General features: G+C 38.2%; 1 protein-coding gene across 1 annotated transcript; it reads right to left on the bottom strand.

Moving 5' to 3' along the window:
* Positions 1–12232: 12232 nt before the first annotated feature.
* FETUB (fetuin B) lies at positions 12233–21036 on the bottom strand (the record flags this gene model as incomplete). Its single annotated transcript, XM_083364869.1, has 7 exons — positions 12233–12385; positions 13202–13291; positions 16315–16428; positions 17706–17875; positions 18236–18323; positions 19103–19213; positions 20827–21036. 7 exons carry the CDS (start codon positions 21034–21036, stop codon positions 12233–12235), a joined length of 936 nt encoding a protein of 311 aa, XP_083220995.1.
* Between the last annotated feature and the right edge of the window lie 1558 nt (positions 21037–22594).

Raw genomic sequence — 22594 nt, 5'->3', positions numbered from 1 at the left:
CCCTCCCATCACAAGACCGACTGACTACATGAAGCCTTTATTAGCAGAAGAATACTGACACTGACATCCCCTAAATTCCACTGAAGATGTTACCTAGCCTGGTAACAAAAGTTCAGAAACCAGCCCACAAGCTCGGAGAACACACTTCTACCCTGAGATATTACCCTGTCCTTTATATTAGTAGCTTGACTCTGTCTAATCAGAAAGTTGGCCCTACTTTGAGTATGTCTTTTTATTAGGGCTACCAAATTTAGGCTATATTTCTTGGGTGCCATAACGTGATTTTATAGGTTTTTTCCTGCTCAATTAGTGCTACCGTGACTGAACACCAGAGTGTTGGTGCTGAGTGGTAAGAAAGAAAAAAAATCAATAGAAAGAGGAGATCTTACCTCTCTTACTTCTTGGGCATCAGAAATGCGTTGGAGGCCAAAAACATAGCCTTCTGTCCGATATTTGTTGTGTTTGTTAAGGGCCTCTTCGGCAGCAAAATTTACCTCCAAAGAATTGCATGATGGGGAAAGAAAGTGAGGAAGTGGAACGGAAGTCACTGCATGAAACAGCTGAATCCCAATTAAGAATGAAATTAAAAGGGCCATTTTGGAAATGTTTGCCGAATCAGACAAGACAGAAAATGGAGCTATGCAGAGAGAGCAAGGTTCTGACAGAGCTTTTTCTTTCTTTATATTTACTTTGAAATCAATAGCTTATATTTGCTATTCTATTGCATAGTGGCCTTCACCTTTAAATTTCAACCTGTGAAGCAATGATTAGAAGTGTATAACTTGGCAGGGGAATTCTTACTATGGTCACGTCCTTGAGTTGAAACAATTTTTGCTATGCCTTCCTTCACTTAGGTTTAATCAAGATTTATTTATTTAAGTGTATTGGTTACCCTACTCAAGTGGACTCTGGATGATGTTCCTAGGCTGGCCATAAATACTAGCAAAATATTGAAAGAGCTGAAGTATACTTACAAAGTATAGGTATGACTAGCACATAATTGTTGATACTGTGTGTATTATTAGCAATAAAATGACATTGTGACTGATCAGAAAATGGCTCCTATGTTCACTGCAAAATGTCTAAGACCGTGAGCGTGGCTAGTCACAAGACATCCATTGATATGAAGGCAAACTAGACATGTGTCTTTATCTCTCGCCTCCCCCAACACCCAAGTTCTGCATTTTTCCAGCTTATTAGATTATCATGAATTAGTATAGTGCAGTTCATAATATGGAATTGAAAGGCAATGTATGACTGGTCCTGCCATGATTTTTCAGTTCAACCTATATTCAGAATTTAGATTAAATTTGTTTAATTAGGGTATCCCTTATGGACAGTCATGAGTTCACGGAGAGAAAGGATTGGATATAAATGCAGTATCAAGAGTGATGAAAAAAAATGCCTCAAAGTTATCATGGTTAGCCTTCAGCTTAGAACAGTGATGGCAAACATTTTAGAAACCGAGTGTCCAAACTGCAACCCAAAACCCACTTATGTACTGTTGCGTGCTGGGTGGGCGTGGCCCAGTGGGTGGGTGTGGCCAAATGGGTGGGCGTAGCCAACTGGGTCGGCGTGGCTGCGGTGGTAACGGCAGACTGGGTGCGACTAAAATGTTCAATCAATCAATTCCAACTTTGCAAGATCTTTTTTTTTCCCCGCAAGAAGATGAAATTGATTGATTGAACCTTTTTTTTTTTGCACATGGCGGCGGAGGCCTAAACTGAAAAGGTTTTATAAAACCCAGCTGAAGGCCTAGGACTGGGGCGATGGTGCGCGTGCCCACAAAGAGGGCTCTGCGTGCCACCTGTGGATCGCTTGCCATAGGTTCACCACCATGGGCTTAGAACCATATCTGAGCCTGGACTTATGGTCATACATTGTTGACTCATTAAGCAAGTGACCAGACCTGATTTTATAAACATTTTCTGGTAGCTATTATTCTGTGAGCATTCAGTGAACCTATTATACTCCTTATGCATTTTTGTTTGCCAGAAACCAGACATAAATGCAGAAAAATGGTAAAAAAAACCCATCAAAAATAGCGGTCACATGAGTATGGGATGACGCAAAAACCGTAAACTTCAAAATGGTGCATCATAATTTTGAACAGTTGTAAGCTCAACTTCCTTCTGGGTAATTCTCAGGATACTTCATCTTTCTACGACACGGTGAAAAGGATCGTTTTCATTACCAGGTCTTTCAAATTACTGCTTTGAGGAAACACATTGGCAAACATAAAAATCAAAGAAATTGATTTTAATTACCAGTTTTTAATCATATTGAGTTTTTCATCTCCCACTGGCTTCTTTGTGTTTATGCTGTTTGGGTGGGTTGTGATGAATTCAGGTTCACAACAAATCAATGACCATATTTTTGCACATCTGCCAGAGATTCTCCCCATTGTTCCTAAGCACGCATAGGTAGATTATCCGGCTAAAAGCATATCCTTTAGAAAACCATCCCCAAAGGAAGAGACCTCTGAAAATATTTTATTTTCTTTTTTTAATAAATATTTTATTGATTTTCTATTTTTACAATCAAGTCCCTAATTAAACAATGTGGTGACTGGATCCATTAGGAATTTCATGGTACATGTAAGCTTCTTCAAACTTAATCCAATATCTGGTAATAGATATTTTTCCGCACTAAGCAAATACAATTCTTATTGTTGTAAATAAATATACAATTGCCTATCAACATTTGTTATAGTTTTCTAAAGGTATCAATAATGTCAATTTAAAATATATTTTAACGAACGCATATCTTAATTGCACTTACATTCATTATTCATTTATTCAGTCTGTATCCTATTTTTGCTTTTTTCAGTTCTAATTCCCTTCTAGTAATAAACATTATTCCACACTAAGCAAATACAATCCTTATTATTGTAAGTAAATATAGAATTGCCTATCAATATTTGTTATATTTTTCTAAAAATGTCAATAATATCAGTTAAAAATATCTTTTCTAACCAAAACATATCTTAATTGCATTTTCATTCAATATCTATTTGTTCAGAATAGATCCTATTTTCGCTTTTAACAATTTTAATTCCCCATCCATGTTCAAAATATCCCAATCATTTATAATTTCAAAACAAGTTATCTTTGGGTAACCAAAGGTTTCCCCTATTCAAAATTCTTAACATTTTCTTTCTCTTTTTATACCAAAATATGATATTCTGATTACAAATCCTATCTATCTAATTATAATAATACTTCTATTTCTAACAATCTATTCTTAACCATATTCAAATCTCTAACTGATAATGTAACATCCCCTCTAACAGGTCAAAGCTTCTGTTTCTTTCAGTCTTAACTCTTGCTTTCTGCTTTTGCCAACTAACTTTCCAAGTCAATACATTTGGATCATCAAATAATTCTTCCTCTATTTTTATATATATTATTTTTTTATACAAGTTTTATTGATTTTTTAATATTTACACATACATATATTTGTGAAGCAATACGGTGGCTGGGTAGTCAAAATAACAAATAACAAGTTGTAAATAGTTCAGGTTGCATCAGTAGGGATTCCCTTAGTTATCACATAGTCAAAATAGTCAAGTTAATACATTTCTAGTTGTAACCTAGTCAATTAACAAAATTTTCAATATATTTTCACTAATACATATCAATATCCTGTTTTTAAATTTTATCTAATTGCAATAGAATATTCTAGAATAGCTTATAATATACAAAAGAAAGCTTAATTTTTGGGTAACCCACAATTCCCCATTTCAATAAAGAATAATTCTCTTGTCTACAAAACTTACATTGTTCATTACAAAACATTCTTATGTTTTACATCTTAACAAATCACCAATTATTAAAAAGATATTTTTGTCTTAACCGTTCACCAATTATCTTTTGTATATAAAATTCTAGATTCTATAATATAGTTCAAAAGTAACAACTAATATATTCTATAATTCGTCTTAACTGTACATCAATTGTTAAAATACTATCTTTTGATATATCATTTCAAATTCTATAATATAGTTCAGAATTATATTCTAAAACCTTACTTTTGTATTACCTTACAGATCTAAAACCTAAATGTAAAATCAGTTATATTTTTTAGAGATTCCTCTTAATCCATTGAAAGGTATTTTTATACTCTATCTTTAGGAATCCCAAAAAAGAAACAAGTTCAGTTTTTTAAATCTAACTCTTGCCTTCCTTTTGTGCCAATCAGGTTTCCCTTTTGGCGTCTTTGAATTCTCAAATATATCTCCCTTTCTTCCTATACCCCTTATTTGAATCCAGGGAAAATATCCAAATGTCAGTTTTGCAAAGAAAGTGTCCCCTTTGTAACCATTGAAGTTTTGCTTTAATAATTCAGTTTTTGATGATTGATGTAATATAGTTGTCATTAGATCAGTCACATCTTTTTCTTCTTCCAATTCCATCTGGATTAGGTAGAAAGTAGTAGCTGGTGTTAAGGTTGTCATTTGATTAGTTGAATTCTCAATATAATATATTTGAAGGCCTTTAGTGTCTTCATTCTTAATATTGCTTTCTTCAGGTGCTATTGCTTTTTGAGTTGTAAGTTTTGTAGTTGACATTGAAATTTGGACTTTAAGCTTCTCTGTAGGTTGCATTTGTTGTTCTTTAAAATCTCATATTTTAGTGTTTGTTTCCATTTCTTCTATTTGCTCTTGGATTATCATTTCCTCATTTAAGGTCAGAATTTGATTTGGTGGCTTTAAGTTGTTAGATTTTTCTTGAAGTTTGGCTTTAATTTGCTTTGTCATTGCCAAAATCGTGTCCAGTATCAGTTTATAATCAAGTGGTGGGATATATTCATCCATTTCGTTGTTTGCAGCTAAATCTTCCACTGAGGCTATTTTAATAATAGTCAAAAATTAGCCACCTCCAAAAGAGTTGTTTTCAGTGCCAGGTGTTCCCACACTTATCTTTAAAAGTAATGCCAAGGACAGCTCTGTTATTCAATCAGCTCTCATAACAGGAGAAAAATTTACTTGCTGTACCAAGTTTCACCACAAGATGTTATCAATAGCATATAGAATGCAATGTAAAATTTTTCTTTTTCCCCCAAATTAAAATAAAAACTTTTGTAGCATTAGTCCAATTTTTTAATTCACAGCTTGGAGAGGAAATAGGGTAGTAGATCCCCACCAAAAAATAGGAGCTTTTTAGTAAATAGAGATAAAATTACTTAATTTCTTTGCTGAATTACTTGATTTTCTTTAAGGCTTTAAGATTTGTTCCCAGAGTAAATATTTGCCCTTTTTTTCAAAAAGTGGAGAAAGAAATTTTCAGGAAAGTCCCACAGGAAAATAGTTAAGGGAGTAAAAAAGGTAAAGTCTCACCCAGGTCCTCCAGATTGCTTCTTAGTGCTAGGTAGTGCTTTTGGCTTTCTGCAGGGAGCGGCTTAATGATCGGCCATCTTTATGGCCGGTTTCTTTTTTGGGCCAAAGGAGCTGTCCCGGATTCAAGCGGAGGGCTGCTGCCCTTCTGTGATCACAGGGAAGGCCTCCTCATGGTAGTCGCCCCTCCAGGGCAATTTTTGACCCTTTTCAGGGTCCTCCAAAAAAGAAAGAATGGACGGCAGGAAGCGGACTGTTCCTGCCCATCTGGAAGTGCTGCATGTGCAAACTGGAAGCCTAATTTTATATATATTATTTGACTCAAGAAAATCAATTAGTTATGGTATTTTTGGAAGAACCGGCCCGTTGATATTCATTAAACAGCCTCTCTCCTTTTCCAGTTCCCCACAGTTCTATTGACAGCTTTGTCTTCCATTCCATTAGCTCTCCTTCCTTGTCCTCCAGTAAGTTCTGAGACTTTGATTTGTAGAATGTCTGTTCCATTTCCAATATTCTCGTTGTGTCTTCTAAATCTTCATTTATCTGAGTCTGGTCACAATTTTCTTCCTTCAGATCCTCAATATTTGTGCCAGCATTTTCTATTTTTCCTTCTGTTTTCTGAGTTGATGGTTCATTCTCTGTATTTATTTCCTGGGTTTGTAGATTAAAATTAAAAAATTGTTCTTTTATCTCCTTTGTATTTCATTTAAACTCATCACGAGCTAAAGTGACTGTTTCTTGTATTGATTTCAACATGGAGAAAATTTCTTTCTGTGATTCATCAGTATTTTCTTGGTAATATGGCAAACTGAGTCCTCTGGAAACTGGTGTTAAAGATGGTTTTTCACCATTTAGAGTTAAGTAGGAAACATCCATTTTTTTAGTAGTCTTTGTGAGTTTATCCAACCAGCTAGCCATTCTTAAACCTCCCCTAAATAAATAAAGTTAAAAATTTTCTGTCCTATGAGAAAGATACCCTTTCTGTCCAGGGAGGAAAAAAAACATTGCAAGTTGGTCAATAGTCAAGATTTATAATCCAAAGTGTTCCAAAGTGTTCCATCATATCAGGCAATAATATATATATATATATACAGTGCTTTTTTTGTAAAAGAAAAAGTTACCGGAACTCACACGTCATACAACCCACCTTGCCTACGCTACAAGGTTCCATCCAAAAAAGGTGCTGGAACTCAGCAGTCCCAAACTTGTTCCATTTTCTCAACTGCAAATTTCAAAGGTCAGAGCTTCAAGGCCAGCCAAAGTCTTATCTCACTCTGGTTTTCAAGCAAGTTGCTTTTAGACAAAAATAAACTGTAGTGCTATACATTCACCACTAGATGTCATCAACGCCATTTTTCAGTTCTTTAAACCAAAATTTATAAGCTTTTCTGCCTTTTTTTAAAAAAAAAATCTTAAAAACAGTTTAGCCCCCAAATTTCCAAGTCATATATATGTATTAGTTCCAGGTTAGTCTTATAGGTTTCTCCTTTTCCCCAGGTCATTGATTTGCTGCTTTCCTGAGGGAATGAGGTGGAATTTCCCTTTCTCTTCTCTTTGGGTGGAGTGCTTTGGGCAGATGTTCAGGAAAAGGTCTTAAATTCATAAAGAGAGGCTTAGATCTCACCTGGTTTCATCCACGTTGCTGCAAACTTGCTTGGTAGTGCTTGGTGTCTTCCGTTGACAGCAGCTTCTGACTGGCTACGCGAATGTAGCCAGTCTTTGGAGGGCTTCCTCAGATCAAACGGGGGGGGGGGATGCCACCCCTCTGTGATCAAACGAGGATCCCCTCCTTGCTTGCCGCCTCTATAGGGCGGCTTTCGACCGTTTTCAGGGTCCCCCAGCAGGGCAAAATCAAACGCAGAAGACAGAGCTTGTCTTCCAGCGTCTGCCTCACCGTGACGCCATAATCGGAAGCCTGAAAATATTTTATTTCTAAATAACCTTTCATTTCAGAGTGGTTTATGAGGAAAAAAAACAGCACCCCTCTTGGGAACCCTATAATGTTTTGAAAGGCTGCAGTAAGAGAAAGAGGTCCTGAGGAAAAGGCACAGGTGTTGTTTTTTTTAAAGAGTCCTGGGACTTCAAAATTTGGAATGAATTCAGTTGAATCTCACATGCCATTGTGAGAATAAAGGGAAGCATGGACCACACAGCAGAACAGAGAAGAAATCCTTGTGCAGTAGAGTCCAGGATTGCAAGCAACAGGCATAGAGAGACTGAAATCTGAGAAGTTATGTAAAGGAGACTGGCCAAGTCCAGTTTGTTTCAAGACGAAATAATTTATGTATCTCAGTGTTGGAACAGTGGAGTCCTTGGTACTCCCAGTGCTTGGTTATTTTCTTGCAAATGTTTCATAAACCAACCACATAACATCCTTTGTGCATAGCACTGAAGTTGCCTACTTGGGTAGGGAAAAGTCTGCAAGAAAACAACAGTGCTCAGAGCATCAAGGATTCCCAGTAATCTCACAGGCTAAAATTATTACTGTTCAGTCCGAAAAGTTCAGCAATAAGAGAGAATGAAGATATCCTGGATGACCAAAATGCAGGATAATTTTTGGTTATCTTACTTCTGTTTCGCGTGTTTCTGTTTCCAGATTGTCAGTTTTATTTTATTTTTCGCACAAATTGATGGAAAAGGAGAGATTCTAGGTTCCTCAGTGTTCAGAGTGGCTTATGTGTTTTTTCTTTTGTACTTTAAAATTAAACACATTTCAAAATAAATTATTTATTTATTATTTCAGGCAGGTTTATGACCTCACCGGATTAATTAATAATGATTTGAAAAGGCTTTTTACCCTAAAAGTTACATTTTTTAAAAAAATCCAGAAAGCTCCCATATGATGCAAACACGAACTTCCAAAATGATCACACAATATAGTCAAATAACTACCTGGTGATTTCATTAAATCAGAGTATCACGGAACCAACTGTTGCACATGAGAACCAGCAGCATGAAACATGGTAAAACATAGCCTTCTCTACAATGTTTATTGATTAGATTGAAGACCACAACCACATCTGTCTCTATTTTTGCACTGTTGCAATCTTCAGGGAATATCATGCCTTGGCGTGGTGCGTGTCACAATAAACAGAGTGCTGACTGGCAATTTCATGGGCTGTGCAATGGGCATTATCCTCGGATTTTTTAAAAAGTAAATTCCAAAAGTTCAATGGACTGGGTTTTTTTTTGTAGGTCTGGCTTCTAGGTTCTTGAACCAGTTGTTTGATCCCTGGTTAAGAAAAATAAATATAAAATTTAATGGAGTAAATAGGAGGGAAAGAGGATCCAAAATGAAGGGCTCATATCCAATTCAAGGGGGTAAAATAAAGTGAAATTCCAGCATCGCAAAAATTCCTGTATTGGGGTACAGGAAGAAATACAGACATACATACCTTGGATAAGTTTAAGGAGTGGATCTCAGTACACTGAATTCTGACATTTTTTTAAAAAATGAAGGGTTCTCATCTCTGCTGCAAATGGGCAAAGTCCAGACTAAATTCCTTTTGGTTGCAGAGGAGTGGCCCAGGAGACTTGTACATAAATGAATTCACACATGAAACCACCACAGGAACGACTGAGTTCACATATTGATCTTGTGACTTGCTTCTCTCTGGCTTAATGCATTGAATTTTGAGAACATGCTTCATGTTTTAGTGTGCTGAGTGAGCCCATGTGGGTGACTGCCGTCAAGATTTCTGGAGAAGATCGAAGTCTGCAGGATGGTAGGCTTTGACTGCCACCTGACACCTGCTGTCCTGTAGATGTTGACCTTTCCCCCAGATGTTGCTGGTTTATTTAGCACGTGATGGTTGAACAAACCATGGGATAATCCAAAGTAAGAAATGGTTTCCATATCTGTTTTTCCATGGTGAAATTTAGGTCATCTTGCCAAAAACTGACCTAAAGCTCCTCTTTTAAGCTTCATGGTGGGACATCAGGGCCTATATAACAGGTTCAGCCATAATGATATCTCCTTAGTTTAGCCACTGGGGTTTTTCATGAGGTTGCCTGCTGTGTACATACAGTCAATTGTTTATTCAATACCTCACAATTAAATAATACATCATTTTCCATAGTAGATGAATCCAGACAGTATTACATTCATGAAAATACTATCTGCAATATTTTCTGGATGCACGGTTCTAGACTAGTGATGTGTACCTGTTGGGATTACCAATGGAAGTGGCCATCTGAAGGGGGGCATTCATCCCTTCAGAGATTGCAAAGATTCTCCAAGGATTCAACAATGCTCTTCTTTATTGAAGGGGGGAATAACAGAGTCTTGAATACCTGTCGGACCTTAGTTATAACAAAAGATCAGGTTATTTCAGTTCTTTATACCTAAGCTGGACCATAAGAAAGGCTGAGCGCCAAAGAATTGAAGCCTTTGAACTATGGTGCTGGAGAAGACTCCTGCGAGTCCCTTGGACTGCAAGGCGATCAAACCGGTCAGTCCTAGAGGAAATCAACCCTGACTGCTCTTTAGAAGGCCAGATCCTGAAGCTAAAACTCAAATACTTTGGCCACCTAATGAGAAGGAAGGACTCACTGGAGAAGAGCCTAATGCTGGGAAAGGTTGAGGGCAAGAGAAGAAGGGGACGACAGAGAATGAGGTGGCTGGATGGAGTCACTGAAGCAGTAGGCATGAGCTTAAATGGACTCCAGAAGATGGTAGAGGACAGGAAAGCCTGGAGGAACGTTGTCTATAGGGTCGTGATGGGTTGGACACGACTTCGCAACTAACAACAAAATACCTAACAAAAGGTCAGGTTATTTCAGGTTTTTTTAAATCTCTCCATGTTTCGTCTTTGTGGTGCAATCTTTTCCATAAATCCCCTTTAAAGATTTGTTCCTCTCTCCCTCTTTTCCATGGCTCGGCCTATATTCCTTCATACCAACTATGCCTTTTCTTAGTAGTCATGTCATCCTAGAAAGAAAACTCTGAGTTAAGAAACTCCTGATGGGCTGAAAACATCCTGCAGAAAGCACAGCTTCATAACACAGTCCTTTCAGCAGTTCCAAGAAGGCTGCACACCCATTTTGCGCTATTCAGGTGACCCTGAGGACACAGTTAAACCTCCAGGTGGCCTCGGCGACTCCATAAAAGAATGCAAATGACCACCATCCAGTCAGAGCTGAAGAAGCTTCTTGGATGAGAAGTGAAATGTCTTCAAAGAAAAAAACAAGGAAGTCCAGTTGCCTCGTGGAAAAGCACCTTTGGATTGGACTGTATTTCTTGATGTTCTCTGAGCTCGGTGATTTTGGTTTGTAGATATTTCGTTACCCAAGGCCACCTCTGAATTCTTCTACCAACCAGCATCAGACTGGAGCCCCCCACAAAACTAACTCAATTTGGATTTTCTTCTTCTTTAATTCTCTTCTGCTGGGACTGCGCCTGTGATTTTTTTTTGTCAAGGTTTTTCAGAAGAGGCTTCCCATTATTCCATCATCCATTAACACCTTTGATCCAAAGTTCAAAGCACATTTATAACTCTCTAGCTGCCCTAGTCAGCCCTGTTGGCAAAGCTTGAATCATGCACTAAATGCCGACTGAGATTCTCATGTGCAAACCAATCAAGCAGGCTGTTTTGCAGAAGAGACTGAGGCGCACACTAGTAACTAGTAAGCATTTAATGATGACAAGGGAATTGGGAAATTATCAACCTTTCTCAATAAACAAAGTTCCAGTCTGCAACATAATACCTAATGGAGAGTGCTTGTGCCCTAGTTAGGGAACCAGTGGTCTAGAGCAGTGATGGCGAACCTGAGACCGAGTGCCCAAACTGCAACCCAAAAACCACTTATGTATCATCGGGTGCCAGGTGGACATGGCCCTTTGGGTGGGTGTGGCCAATTGGGTGGGTGTGGCCCATTGGGTGGGCATGGCTGAGTGGGACTAAAAAGTTCAATCAATCAATTCCAACTTTGCGAGAACTATTTTTCCCCGCAAGAAGTTGAAATTGATTGATTGAGCCTCTCTTTTTTGTACATGGCGGCAGAGGCCTAAAGCGAAAAGGTTTTATAAAACCCAGCTGAAGGCCTAGGACTGGGGCGAAGGTGCATGTGCCCACAGAGAGGGCTCTGCGTGCCACCTGTGGCACCCGTGCCATAGGTTCGCCACCACGGGTCTAGAGAGATCTTGTGTCTCCTTCACTGCATGAATTAGGGTGGAGTTTAGGAGACTCTTTTTCTAGGATGCCTTAAATGGGATTTCACACTTGGACTCGTGGTCTAACTTGGTATTTTACAACCTTGGTAACGTTACGATAGGTGGACTTCAATGCTTAGAATTCCCTCACCGCTGTATGCAAATTCTGATTTAAATAGTCAGTCACAATTTTGTAACGTTCTTTACTCTTGCTGTATTGTTTTTTTTAGGCAGATAAAGAGATGGTGCAATGTGCAGCTAGAAAATAGAGACATGCATCTTATGTGGAGTATTGAAATATTTGGATTTCTATATCTCAAATAACTTCTACTAGCCAACTTCAAAGAGCATTTTCTCCAAGCTCTAAGTTTGAAACATTCAGGGGGAAAAAATCATGTGTCCATAGCCACTTACAGTATATATTATTTATTTTTTTCCAAATGTTCATAGCTACCGATGATCTTAATTTTTCGGCTCCTTACAACAGGACAATGCCTATCATTGCCACAGGATTCTGTGCACGAACTTCAACAGTGAAAATGGAAAAAAAACAACAACAACAAACCTGATTTCTGAAATAACCACTGCAAAGACTGTCATGCTACATAGTTATTTTTATTGAATATTTTTAATATTGCCTTGAGTAGAAATGGAGCTGCTGTTCTTTGTAATCTGTGATGAGGGAGGGAAGGAGGGGGGGAGGTTTCTTCTGAATTAAGCTTTCAGTGTTATACATCACTCTTAGCTCAAGAGGTTTTAGCTTTCGGTGGGGAGGGTAGTTGAAGGCCGTAGACGTCTACTAAAACGTCTCCTGGGCAATTCGATGATTCAGAAAACCCTTTGGGGAAGGGAGGAACGGTTCGCATGACTTGCCTGACTGAGAAAGGAGACTGGCGTTTCTAATAAGACAAAAGATACAGAAAAGTTGCTTAGGCACTTGGCCATATCTGGATTATAGATGATGCTTACTTATTTCATGAAATGTTCAAGACAGCTGGTGTCCTTAACTTCTGCTCTTTGGATGCAACAAGGGGAAAGGTCTATACTATACTATAGGTCCAACTATACTTCCTCGTGAGTAGATCTTAATTACTGTCAGTCTTACTAGGTGGATGGGCAGGAAACACGTCCAGAGGAGCTAATACTGCTTTGCTCTAAGGCTACATTAAGGGAAATGAAAGTACATATCTCCCAAATCTCCCATCTCCTTTACAGCCCAGAAAACTAGGGAGGGTCCCTTCTAAGCCTCCTTGTCCATCCATTATGCAACTGCTGGTTATCTGACCATTCCCTAAGAAGCATCTCTTCATCCCATCTCCCAAGGTCTTTCCCACATACCATTACAATTACCTATGAACATTTTTCCTCTACTTATTTAATTAGGGGGAGAGGATGTTGTTCAATTTCATTTCATTTCATTACTGTATTTTAAGAGTTATGAACTGCCTCACCCCAGGGGCTTTAGAAAGAATCTAAAATTGTAATATAATAAAGACCATTGTTGAAATAATAGTAACTCACAAAAATCTTATTTGGCAGAACGTCGTCGGCCTGATTAATCAAGCCATGTCTAAACTAATGATTTATTGTTATTATTTGAAAAAATCTGTTGGTTTGTTGGAGGAGGTTTAGTCGATGTGTTTTAAAATGTAAACTTTGTTCAACAACCCAGGAATGAATATTTTCTGCAGATGATTGCTGTCTGAGGAGCTTACCGGATGCGGGAAGAAATTGCAGCTTACAGTGACCCTTTCCTGAAATGTTCTCTCTTCGTTTGTCACAGAGCCTTTGCAGAGGCCTCTCTCCTAGAGCAAAAGAGAAAGTTTTCATCAACAAAACCCAAAAAATTTAACCTGCCAAGATTTCAAATACGCAATGGCCCAAGAGTGGTTGTTCAGATGTTCTGTATCAAAGGGACTTCTCCCTGTGGTTGCCATGCCATTTCTTCCTCCTCAAAATTCTGTGGTCCCATTAAAGTGAATGGAGATTCCACGGGAAGGCTGAATTCTTGTGCTATGCTTCTTGGAATTTTAAATTCTGTCTTTTCAACCATTCTATGGATTTCTTAAAGCAGATTTTCCAGAATAGGAAATGCATTCTCGAGTTCCAGATATGAATTTTGGTATTTTAATTATTACATTCCTATAGTTATATACTCTCTGATCATTGGAGAATTCTGCAACTTTTTGGAAACTGATAACTAACTTTATGTTTCATAAATTGGCTTGGAAAATAATAAATTACTAAGTTTGAATTCAGATGCAAACTAACTGGAACAGCCTTCTTCTTTCAGTTCTTAGAGTGAAGTCCACCATTTAGGCTTGGAGAGGCAGTTTTCTGAGATGATAAGAGGATTCCAGCTAGGAATGGAGTTTGGTTTAGACTAGAAGAATACCAAAGACCATTCCAATCTAATTCTATCCCTCCTCTCCATTTCTAGAAGGTGGACATGTAGAATATGTCCTTGGATTGAATTAGAAAAGCATGGTCTTTTATGATTTATAAGTAGATTTAGATGTTCTGATATGATGCTTTGGGGTGGAATCTCAGAGACCTGAGAAAATCTGGCAGTTTAAAACAGAATAAAAACATAAGTATAAAACTTTAAAAACTTTAAAATCGAGATCAGCAGCAATGGAATAAAAGTTAAACAAAAAAAACTAACAGTACGTGTCAACGCTGCTAACATCGGATGTTTTTGCATTGGCAATAGATGGAAATGTAGCCATTTTTCCCCTTTTGCTTTTAGAGTTAGATGATGCTGGGAGGAGGGGATGTGAATGAGAGTCCAGCTAGACATAGCAACACTAAACTTAGCGTGAGAATCAAGGTTACTGAGCCCAGAGCTGATAAAGAATTGGCGGGCTGGAGAGCTGGAGAGGAAGACCACACTTCAAGCTAATTGGGGAATATGATTTATGACTGTTAATTGGAGGAGGGAATTGTGCTTTGATACTATGTGCCCAGGGGAGGGGAATTCAGTTTTTGGCTTCGGTTAAGTAAGTGCCGATATTCTGCTACTCGAATAAAGATCCTTTATGCCTCGAAGTTCTTTTGAAGAGTTTCATCTGTCGGATCCATGACAGTACGCAATGGACTTTTGTCTCTCACTCAGTCAACCACCATCACCCTCTTATTATTTCTATTGGTTTTGATGTCGATTTATTATAGCTAATATTAGCATCTTCTCCCAACTGTTCTTCATTTATAAAGATGGCTTCCTTCAGAATCCTAAAATCAGGTCAGCAAAACTGTGCTCCTGTGTTCAATTAAGAACATATGTCCAAACTAATGAGCTTTTGTGTGTGTTTTCTTTTCTTATCATTTTGTGTCCCCTGGGACTTTAAGAGCCTAGAGACCACAACTATCATAACTGGTAGGAAAAAAAGAGAAACCATGAAGGTGCAGGCTGTGAATGTTGGTCAAGAGAGAAAGGGTGTTGAGTTTGAGAGCTGAGGAAGTTGTGCATAAAGGAGGTAAAGCTGCACATAAATGGTTGGTGGAGCCAAACAGTCTTACAAGTTTCTCAGATTAGCTACAGCCATCCAGCTCTATGTAATTGTTTTCCCCTCACCCCTACAAACTGAGAAGGACTGAGAGCTTGAGAAGCAATAAGATAGCAAACAATCAATCAGAATAGAGCTGGGAGGGGTCTTGGAGGCCTTCTAGTCCAACCCCCTGCTCAAGCAGAAGACCCTATACCATTTCAGACAAGTGACTGTCCAGTCTCTTCTTAAAAACGTCCAGTGATGAAGCACCCACAACTTCTGAAGGCAAGCTGTTCCACTAGTTATTTGTCCTCACTGTTAGGAATTTTCTCCTTACTTCCAGGTTGCTCATTCTCCTTAATTCCAGGATGCTCCTTCCATCCATTGTTTCTTGACCTGCCCTCTGGTGCTTTAAAAAGTAGGTTGACCCCCTCCTTTTTGTGGCAGCCTCTCAAATACTGGAATACTGCTATCATGTCACCCCTAGTCCTTCTTTACTTGACTGGCCATATTCAAACCCTGCAACCATTCTTCATATGTTTTGATTTCCAGGCCTTTAAACATCTTAGTTGCTCTTCTTTGCACTTTTTCCAAAGTCTCAACATCTTTTTTGTAACGTGGTGACTAAAACTGGATGCAGTATTCCTGATGTGGTCTTACTAAGGCTTTATAAAGTGGTACTAATATATCACACAATTTTGATTCTATGCCTCTGTTTGTACAACCAAGTATTGTATTCGCTTTTTTGGCTGCTGCTGGCTCATGTTTAAGTGATCACCCACTAGGATTCCAAGATCCCTCTCACAATTACTGTTTTGAGCCAGGTTCTGCCTAATCTGTACTAGTACCTTTGGTTGTTCCTGCCTAGGTGTAAAACCTTGCTTTTCTCCACATTAAATTTCATTTTGTTGAAACACTAGCAGTGGAATGTTGGAGCAACATCCCATGGTTAGGGAGGAATGGGTGGGAAAATTATGTACCAAGTGTAACTTGAAAGAAAATTTTGGCCTGGGTAAAGGAATAGGATTTGCCTTCCCTAAAGGAGAAAGTCAGATGTGCTGTCTTCGTACTATCTTTACTGATAAGAAAGATGGATGGTTAAGCAATCAATGCAACAGGGACATTTGTAACCTTGAGTACTGTAAATAATATCCTTGTCATTTATTAATATAGGTATATTAAGCCAATCTAAATGTTGTATAAATGCAGCCATTGAGCCAGCAGACATTAATGAATAAAGAACATGATTCTGTTTGAGCAGTTGAAAATTTTGCTCTTGAGAAAGAATGCACTGAGCTATGATGTCAATTCAAGTTTAATGCAAGATTATGAATACTTACTGCAGTTTCATAAGGGAGGAGAGGGCACTGACTGACATCAGACAGAGGTGTACTTTTGGGACAAGAAGTCTCCTGGATGGTGTATTCTACGTAGTAGGAAGGACCAACAACCCACTGTAGAAAGTCATAAAACTGTTAGAGCAAGTCACATTCTCTGCAGAAAATGTTCCTCATAATCTTAGGTTCCCTATCAATCTTTAATAATCTGAAGCCTTCCAGAGAGTCCCCATAATTCTTAGCACCAGGAGAACTGGAGAACTGGTAGGATGTGGTCAAATGTAATCAAGAAGAAGACACTAAAATATTCAGTAATCAAACTGAATGTAACATTGTCCAAAGATCAAATTCCTATCCATATGAGAAACTGGATGCTTCTGAGAAGACTTCTGGTAGATAAAATTTAAAATCTTTCAGATTTCTGCAGACTTTGAGAATCTGCTTATGCCAGGGGTCTTTACGCTGGCTGAGAAATTCTGGGAGTTGAAGTCCACAAGTCATAAAAGGACCAAGTTTGAAGACCCCTGATTTACGTACTTTCTTTGGCAATAATGTAGAAATCAGTTATTATTATTATTATTATTATTATTATTATTATTATTATTATTATTATTATTATTATTATTATTATTATTAATAATAATAATAATAATAATAATAATAATAATAATAATAATAATAATAATAATAATAATAATATTTATATGCCGCCCTTCTCCCTAAGGACTCAGGGAAGCTCACAACAATAAAAAATTAAAAAACAGGTTAAAAAATAATTAAACAATAAATAAGGAAATAAAGGACAATTTAAACTGATAAAAACCAAATTTAAAAACCATGATCAGTCCAGGCCTGCTTGTTGGAACAACTATGTCTTCAGGTCACGGCGGAAGGATCGAAGGTCAGGGGTCATCCGCAGCACCGGAGGCAGTTCATTCCAGAGGGTCGGCGCACCCACAGAGAAGGCTCTCTCCCTGGGGGTCGCCAGCCGGCATTGCCTGGCCGACGGCACCCTGAAGAGGCCGACTCTGTGGGAGCGAACCGGGCAATGGGAGGTTGACATTGGCAGCAGGTGGTCTTGCAAGTACCCCAGGCCTAAGCCATCTAGGGCTTTAAAGGTAATTACCAGTGCCTTGAATCGCACCTGGAGGGCAACTGGAAGCCAATACTCCCAGGAGTGGTAACATGGGAGTAACGAGATACTCCCATAAGCACCCGCGCGGCCGCATTTTGCACCAGTTGAAGCCTCCGTTGAAGCAGTTATCCTCTTCTGGGATTATTTCTATTACCATTTTTAATTTTCTACATTTGACATAAACCCAGGCATTTGTTTCCATACAAATCAAAGATACAGCATCAGGTTTTTGCTCAAAAATACTCCACTTCAATTTTACCTGTGATTGACCTTTGGTGACATCGACAAGGGCAAAATAGCGGTTGCGGCCATTTTCAGCATTGAATTTGGCCAGTGTCTTTCTTGCTATCTTCTGAAAATCACTGTCTGAAGAAGGGTTTCCAGGGCTTGGACAGTCAGGGCAACCATTTATAATAACAGAACGAGGAACTTTAGAAAAGCAAAGAATTATTATTAAAAAAGGTGAGACAATACATTTGAATTTGAGCTTGTATATTGAAATGAACCAAAATACAGGAACCTTGGATCAGCCTGGAAGATCAGTTTCAGGAAAATATATGCAGCAAAAAAAGGAAATTGGTCCAAAGAGCAGCTATGATTGAGAAACAGAGCAAAATGAAACTATAGATGTAGTCTAAGAATGAAACAAGGCTTTAAAATAATTTTTTTTGGCCTTTTGCATCTATCTGATTTCTGTAGGGAAATCTGTAAAACTGTGATTGGGAGATATATGTGCTCGGATTGTTATTTCTTGCAAACCTACATGCAGCAAACATAGGAGATACATACTCGAGCGTAAAACGCAGCCATGTCTGTACACGAATGAACTCTTCGAATTACTGTTGAACTGAATTATTGCTTTGCATTGGCCAAAGACCTGGAACAAGAGGAAGTAGTTAGTTTAGCGCCACCCAATTATTTTATCAATGCTGAAGACACCTGACATCGAGACCTTGAAGGAGATGTGAATGTTTTGTTTGACAAAGGACTGTGGGGGAGGGGGCAAAGACCACTTTCAATACCAAACAAAGGGTGACTTAGAACAGGGGTCCTCAACATTGGCTGAGGAATTCTGAGAGTTGAAGTCCACAAGTCTTAAAGTTGCCAAGGTTGAGGACCCCTGACTTAGAAGATGGCCAAGAACTGCTTCCTCTCCTTCCAGGATGCAGATATGGAAGAACTCATTTAAGTTGCAGGAGTGAGATTCAGATTGAATATTCAATCTTCCCATGTGTAAGAGCCATGGGTGACGATGGGACAGCCAAGAGAAAATAGGAGCTCTCTCAGTTCCTGAATAGGTTCACCAGCTGCTCTGAGATACCTCTGTTAGGAAGGCTTTCCTTTGAATTCCTGCAGTGAGCGAAGGTTGGATCCATTCATCTCCCTCCCTTCCAATGCTATGATTCATGTGTACAATGCCATTGATTGGAAATGGCACCACAGTGCAGGGAATTATTGTGAACACAGAGATGCCAAGAAATCAATGTCTACATGGGAGAAGTGTGGGAGGCTATTCTGAAGAAAAAAGTTTGTTACCACGTGGCAAGTGGGTTGAGGGACACCCTCAGCCTCCTTTGCAAACCAATTCAAAACCTAGATTTGACTTCTTTCTAAACCCCATTGGTAGTTCTTTAAATAAGGAGATTTATTACTTACTGTCTCATATGGACGTCTAAATTCGCACTCTTTCCACGATTTCCTGCTCCGGATATGGCATTTGGTTTCTAACACATCCAAGATGAGGTAGAAAAGAGAATCACCATTTTTCTAGGGACAGACAAAGAAAAACTTGCTTTTCAAATAATGCAGGCATAGTTGTGGCCTTCTTGTGATCTGAAGACTAACGTTTATTTTTACCTACTTAACAATACTGCGCACATGCCAAAAAGGTGTGCAGTTCCGCTGGGATGTTGCAATGCTGTCGCTTAATTTTTGATGTAAGGGAAAAGAGCTTCTAGACCTCAGGATGAATCTCCCATTATTTTAATGTTACAATGGATAGAGACTACATCAAGTATAAACTGGTTACTGTGGAGAGGAAAGGACAGGTTGTATAATGTAGATCCCTTGGTCCTTAGTCACTTTAAAGCTTTTTCTCTTAATTCTTCCTTGTTTAAAATTTCCCTCTCTGAATTTAGAACACCAATAAACTCTTTGAGAATCTTTAGAATAGAATAGAATAGAATAGAATTACAGAATAGAATAGAATAGAATAGAATAGAATAGAATAGAATAGAATAGAATAGAATTACAGAATAGAATAGAATAGGATAGAATAGAATAGAATAGAATAGAATAGAATAGAATAGAATAGAATAGAATAGAATAGAATAGAATAGAATAGAATGGAATGGAATGGAATGGAATGGAATGGAATGGAATGGAATGGAATAGGATAGAATAGAATAGAATAGAATAGAATAGAATAGAATAGAATAGAATAGAATAGAATAGAATAGAATAGAATAGAATAGAATAGAATTACAGAATAGAATAGAATAGAATGGAATGGAATGGAATGGAATGGAATAGAATAGAATAGAATAGAATAGAATAGAATAGAATAGAATAGAATTACAGAATAGAAAAGAATAGAACAGAACAGAATAGAATAGAATAGAATAGAATAGAATAGAATTACAGAATAGAATAGAATAGAATAGAATAGAATAGAATAGAATAGAATAGAATAGAATAGAATAGAATAGAATAGAATAACAAAGTTGGAAGGGACTTTGGAGGTCTCCTAGTCCAACCCCCTGCTCAGGCGGGAAACCCTATACCATTTCAGACAAATGGGTTGTCCAATGTCTTTTTTAAAACATCCAATGTTGGAGCACCCACAACTTTTGGAGGCAAATCATTTCACTGATTAATTGTTCTCACTGTCAGGAAATTTCTCCTTAGTTCTAGGTTGGCTCTCTCCTTGATTATTTTCCATCCATTTTTTCTTGTTCTGCCTTCAGGTGCCTCGGAGAATAGCTTGACCCCCTCTTCTCTGTGGCAACCCCTGAGATATTGGAACACTGCTATCATGTCATCCCTAGTCCTTCTCTTCATTAGACTAGACATATCCAATTCCTGCAACCATTCTTTGCATGTTTCAGCTTCCAGTCACCTAATCATCTTTGTTGTTCTTCTCACAGTATTATTGTACAGTTGGCCCTGTATCTAGTAATTAGGACAAACAATAGCTTCCCACTTGTTCTCATTTTATTAGGACTACCAAATCTAGGCTATATCTCTTGGGTGCTATCAAGTGATTTTGAAAGGTGTTTTTTTCTGCCTACATACATATGTGCTCCCAGGATTTGACAGCAGAATGGCTGGTGCTGAATGGGAGGAAAGAAAAAAAAATCAGCAGAAGGAGAGGATCTTACCTGGGGTAGTTCGTGGACATCAAAAATACGCTGGAGGCCAAGAACGTAGCCTTGTTTCCGATTTGAATTGATTTTGTTAAGGGCCGCTTCTGCTGCAGCCTTTACCACCAAAGAATTGCATGATGGGTAAACAAAGGAAGGAGCTGTCGAGGCAGCCAATATATGAACTATCTGTATCCCAATTAAGAATGAAATAAAAAAACCCACCATTTTGGAATCAGAGAAGGCAGAAACTGAAACAATGCTGAGAAGAACCAGGTTCTGAAAGAGCCTTGTCCATCTATATATACTTTGAAATGAATAGCTAATATTTGTTCTCCCTACCATGCAGTGGGCCACACCTTTAAACTTCATCCTGTGATTAGAATTATGTGTATATCTTGGCAGAGGAATTTTCACCCTGCGGTCATATTCTTGAATTCAAACCAGTTTCACTGCAGAAAGAGCCCTTCCTTCTTTCCTTGGAAGAGTTCAAGAATGCTTAAAAAGTATGGGTATAACTAACATGTAATAATTGATACTGTGACTATTGTGGATGGTAAAATAACCTTATGGGTGTGGCTGGTCAGGAAATGGCTTACATGTTCACTGCAAAATGCCTGAGTGTGAGTGTAACTAGTCACAAGATATCCATTGATGGGAAAACAAACCAGGATTCTTTCTCTCTCCTCCCCTGCACCAATATTGTCTATTTTCTTGGATTATTAGCTCATTATAAACTAATAGTATGCAGTGTGTGTTACTGGATTGTTGAGAGGCAGTGAATGACTCTGGGCCTGCCATTATTTCTCAACTCAGTCTATATCACAGGTTGTTTAAATTTAGGGTGAAATTCATGAGGAGAGGTCCTTGTGGACAGTCATAATCCTTCGGGAATAGGGCGGTATATAAATTTAATAAATGAATGAATGAATGAATGAATGAATGAATGAATGAATGAATGGGTGGGATATGAATGTAATATCAAGGTTGATGAAAAACAATGCTCCCAATGTTAAAGAGACCTTGACTTACAAGCATAATTGAACCTGGAATTATTTTCATAAGTTACTGCAGTTATTAAGTGAGTCACTTTGTGACCAGGCCTGATTTTACAACCTTTTTGCAACAGTCATTAAGCAAATGCTGTAGTCTTTAAGTGAACCCATTATACCTCTTATGCATTCTTTGCTGGAAACCATCGTAATTATGAATGGTCACTAAGCTCAACTTCCATCTGGGTAATTCTCAGGTTACTTAATCCTTCTAGGACACCGTGGAAAGTTCTTCTTTACCAGGTCTTCAAAATTACCACTTCGAGGCAACCACATTAGCATCTATAAAAACGAAAGAAATTGATGTTAATTCCCAATGGCTCTCTTTCAGAGCACCAAATGTTCTTTTTTCTCTTTCAGCCTGCTCTGATGCAGCTGTTCTTGAGATTGGTTGAATAGTTTCCTGAAAGAAGGAGATATTTCCAGTTGTTCCAGGGGTGAATTTATTATGTTAATTATTGCATTCCTATTGGTATATAATTTTGATTCATGAAGAAATGCACTGTGGCATTTTGAAAAAATATATAATTAATGTTATGATTCATAGGTTGGGTTGAAAAACGCTAAATTATACTGTATAGGTTTTTATTTAGCTAGAACAGCCTGCATTCTACATTCTTGGAGGTTCTCAAGCAAAGATTGGAGCACCAGGCTTCTAGGATAATATGAGAATCGCTGTGCAAAGGGTTCAAAACTTATCACTGTGTGATTCCTGTCCACTTCTACAACATGGA

Source organism: Vipera ursinii (assembly GCF_947247035.1).
Source record: "Vipera ursinii genome assembly, chromosome: 5".
Classification (NCBI taxonomy): Eukaryota; Metazoa; Chordata; class Lepidosauria; order Squamata; family Viperidae; genus Vipera; species Vipera ursinii.
Note: the sequence above shows the minus strand (reverse complement) of the source record. Positions and strands in the feature narration are given on the sequence as shown.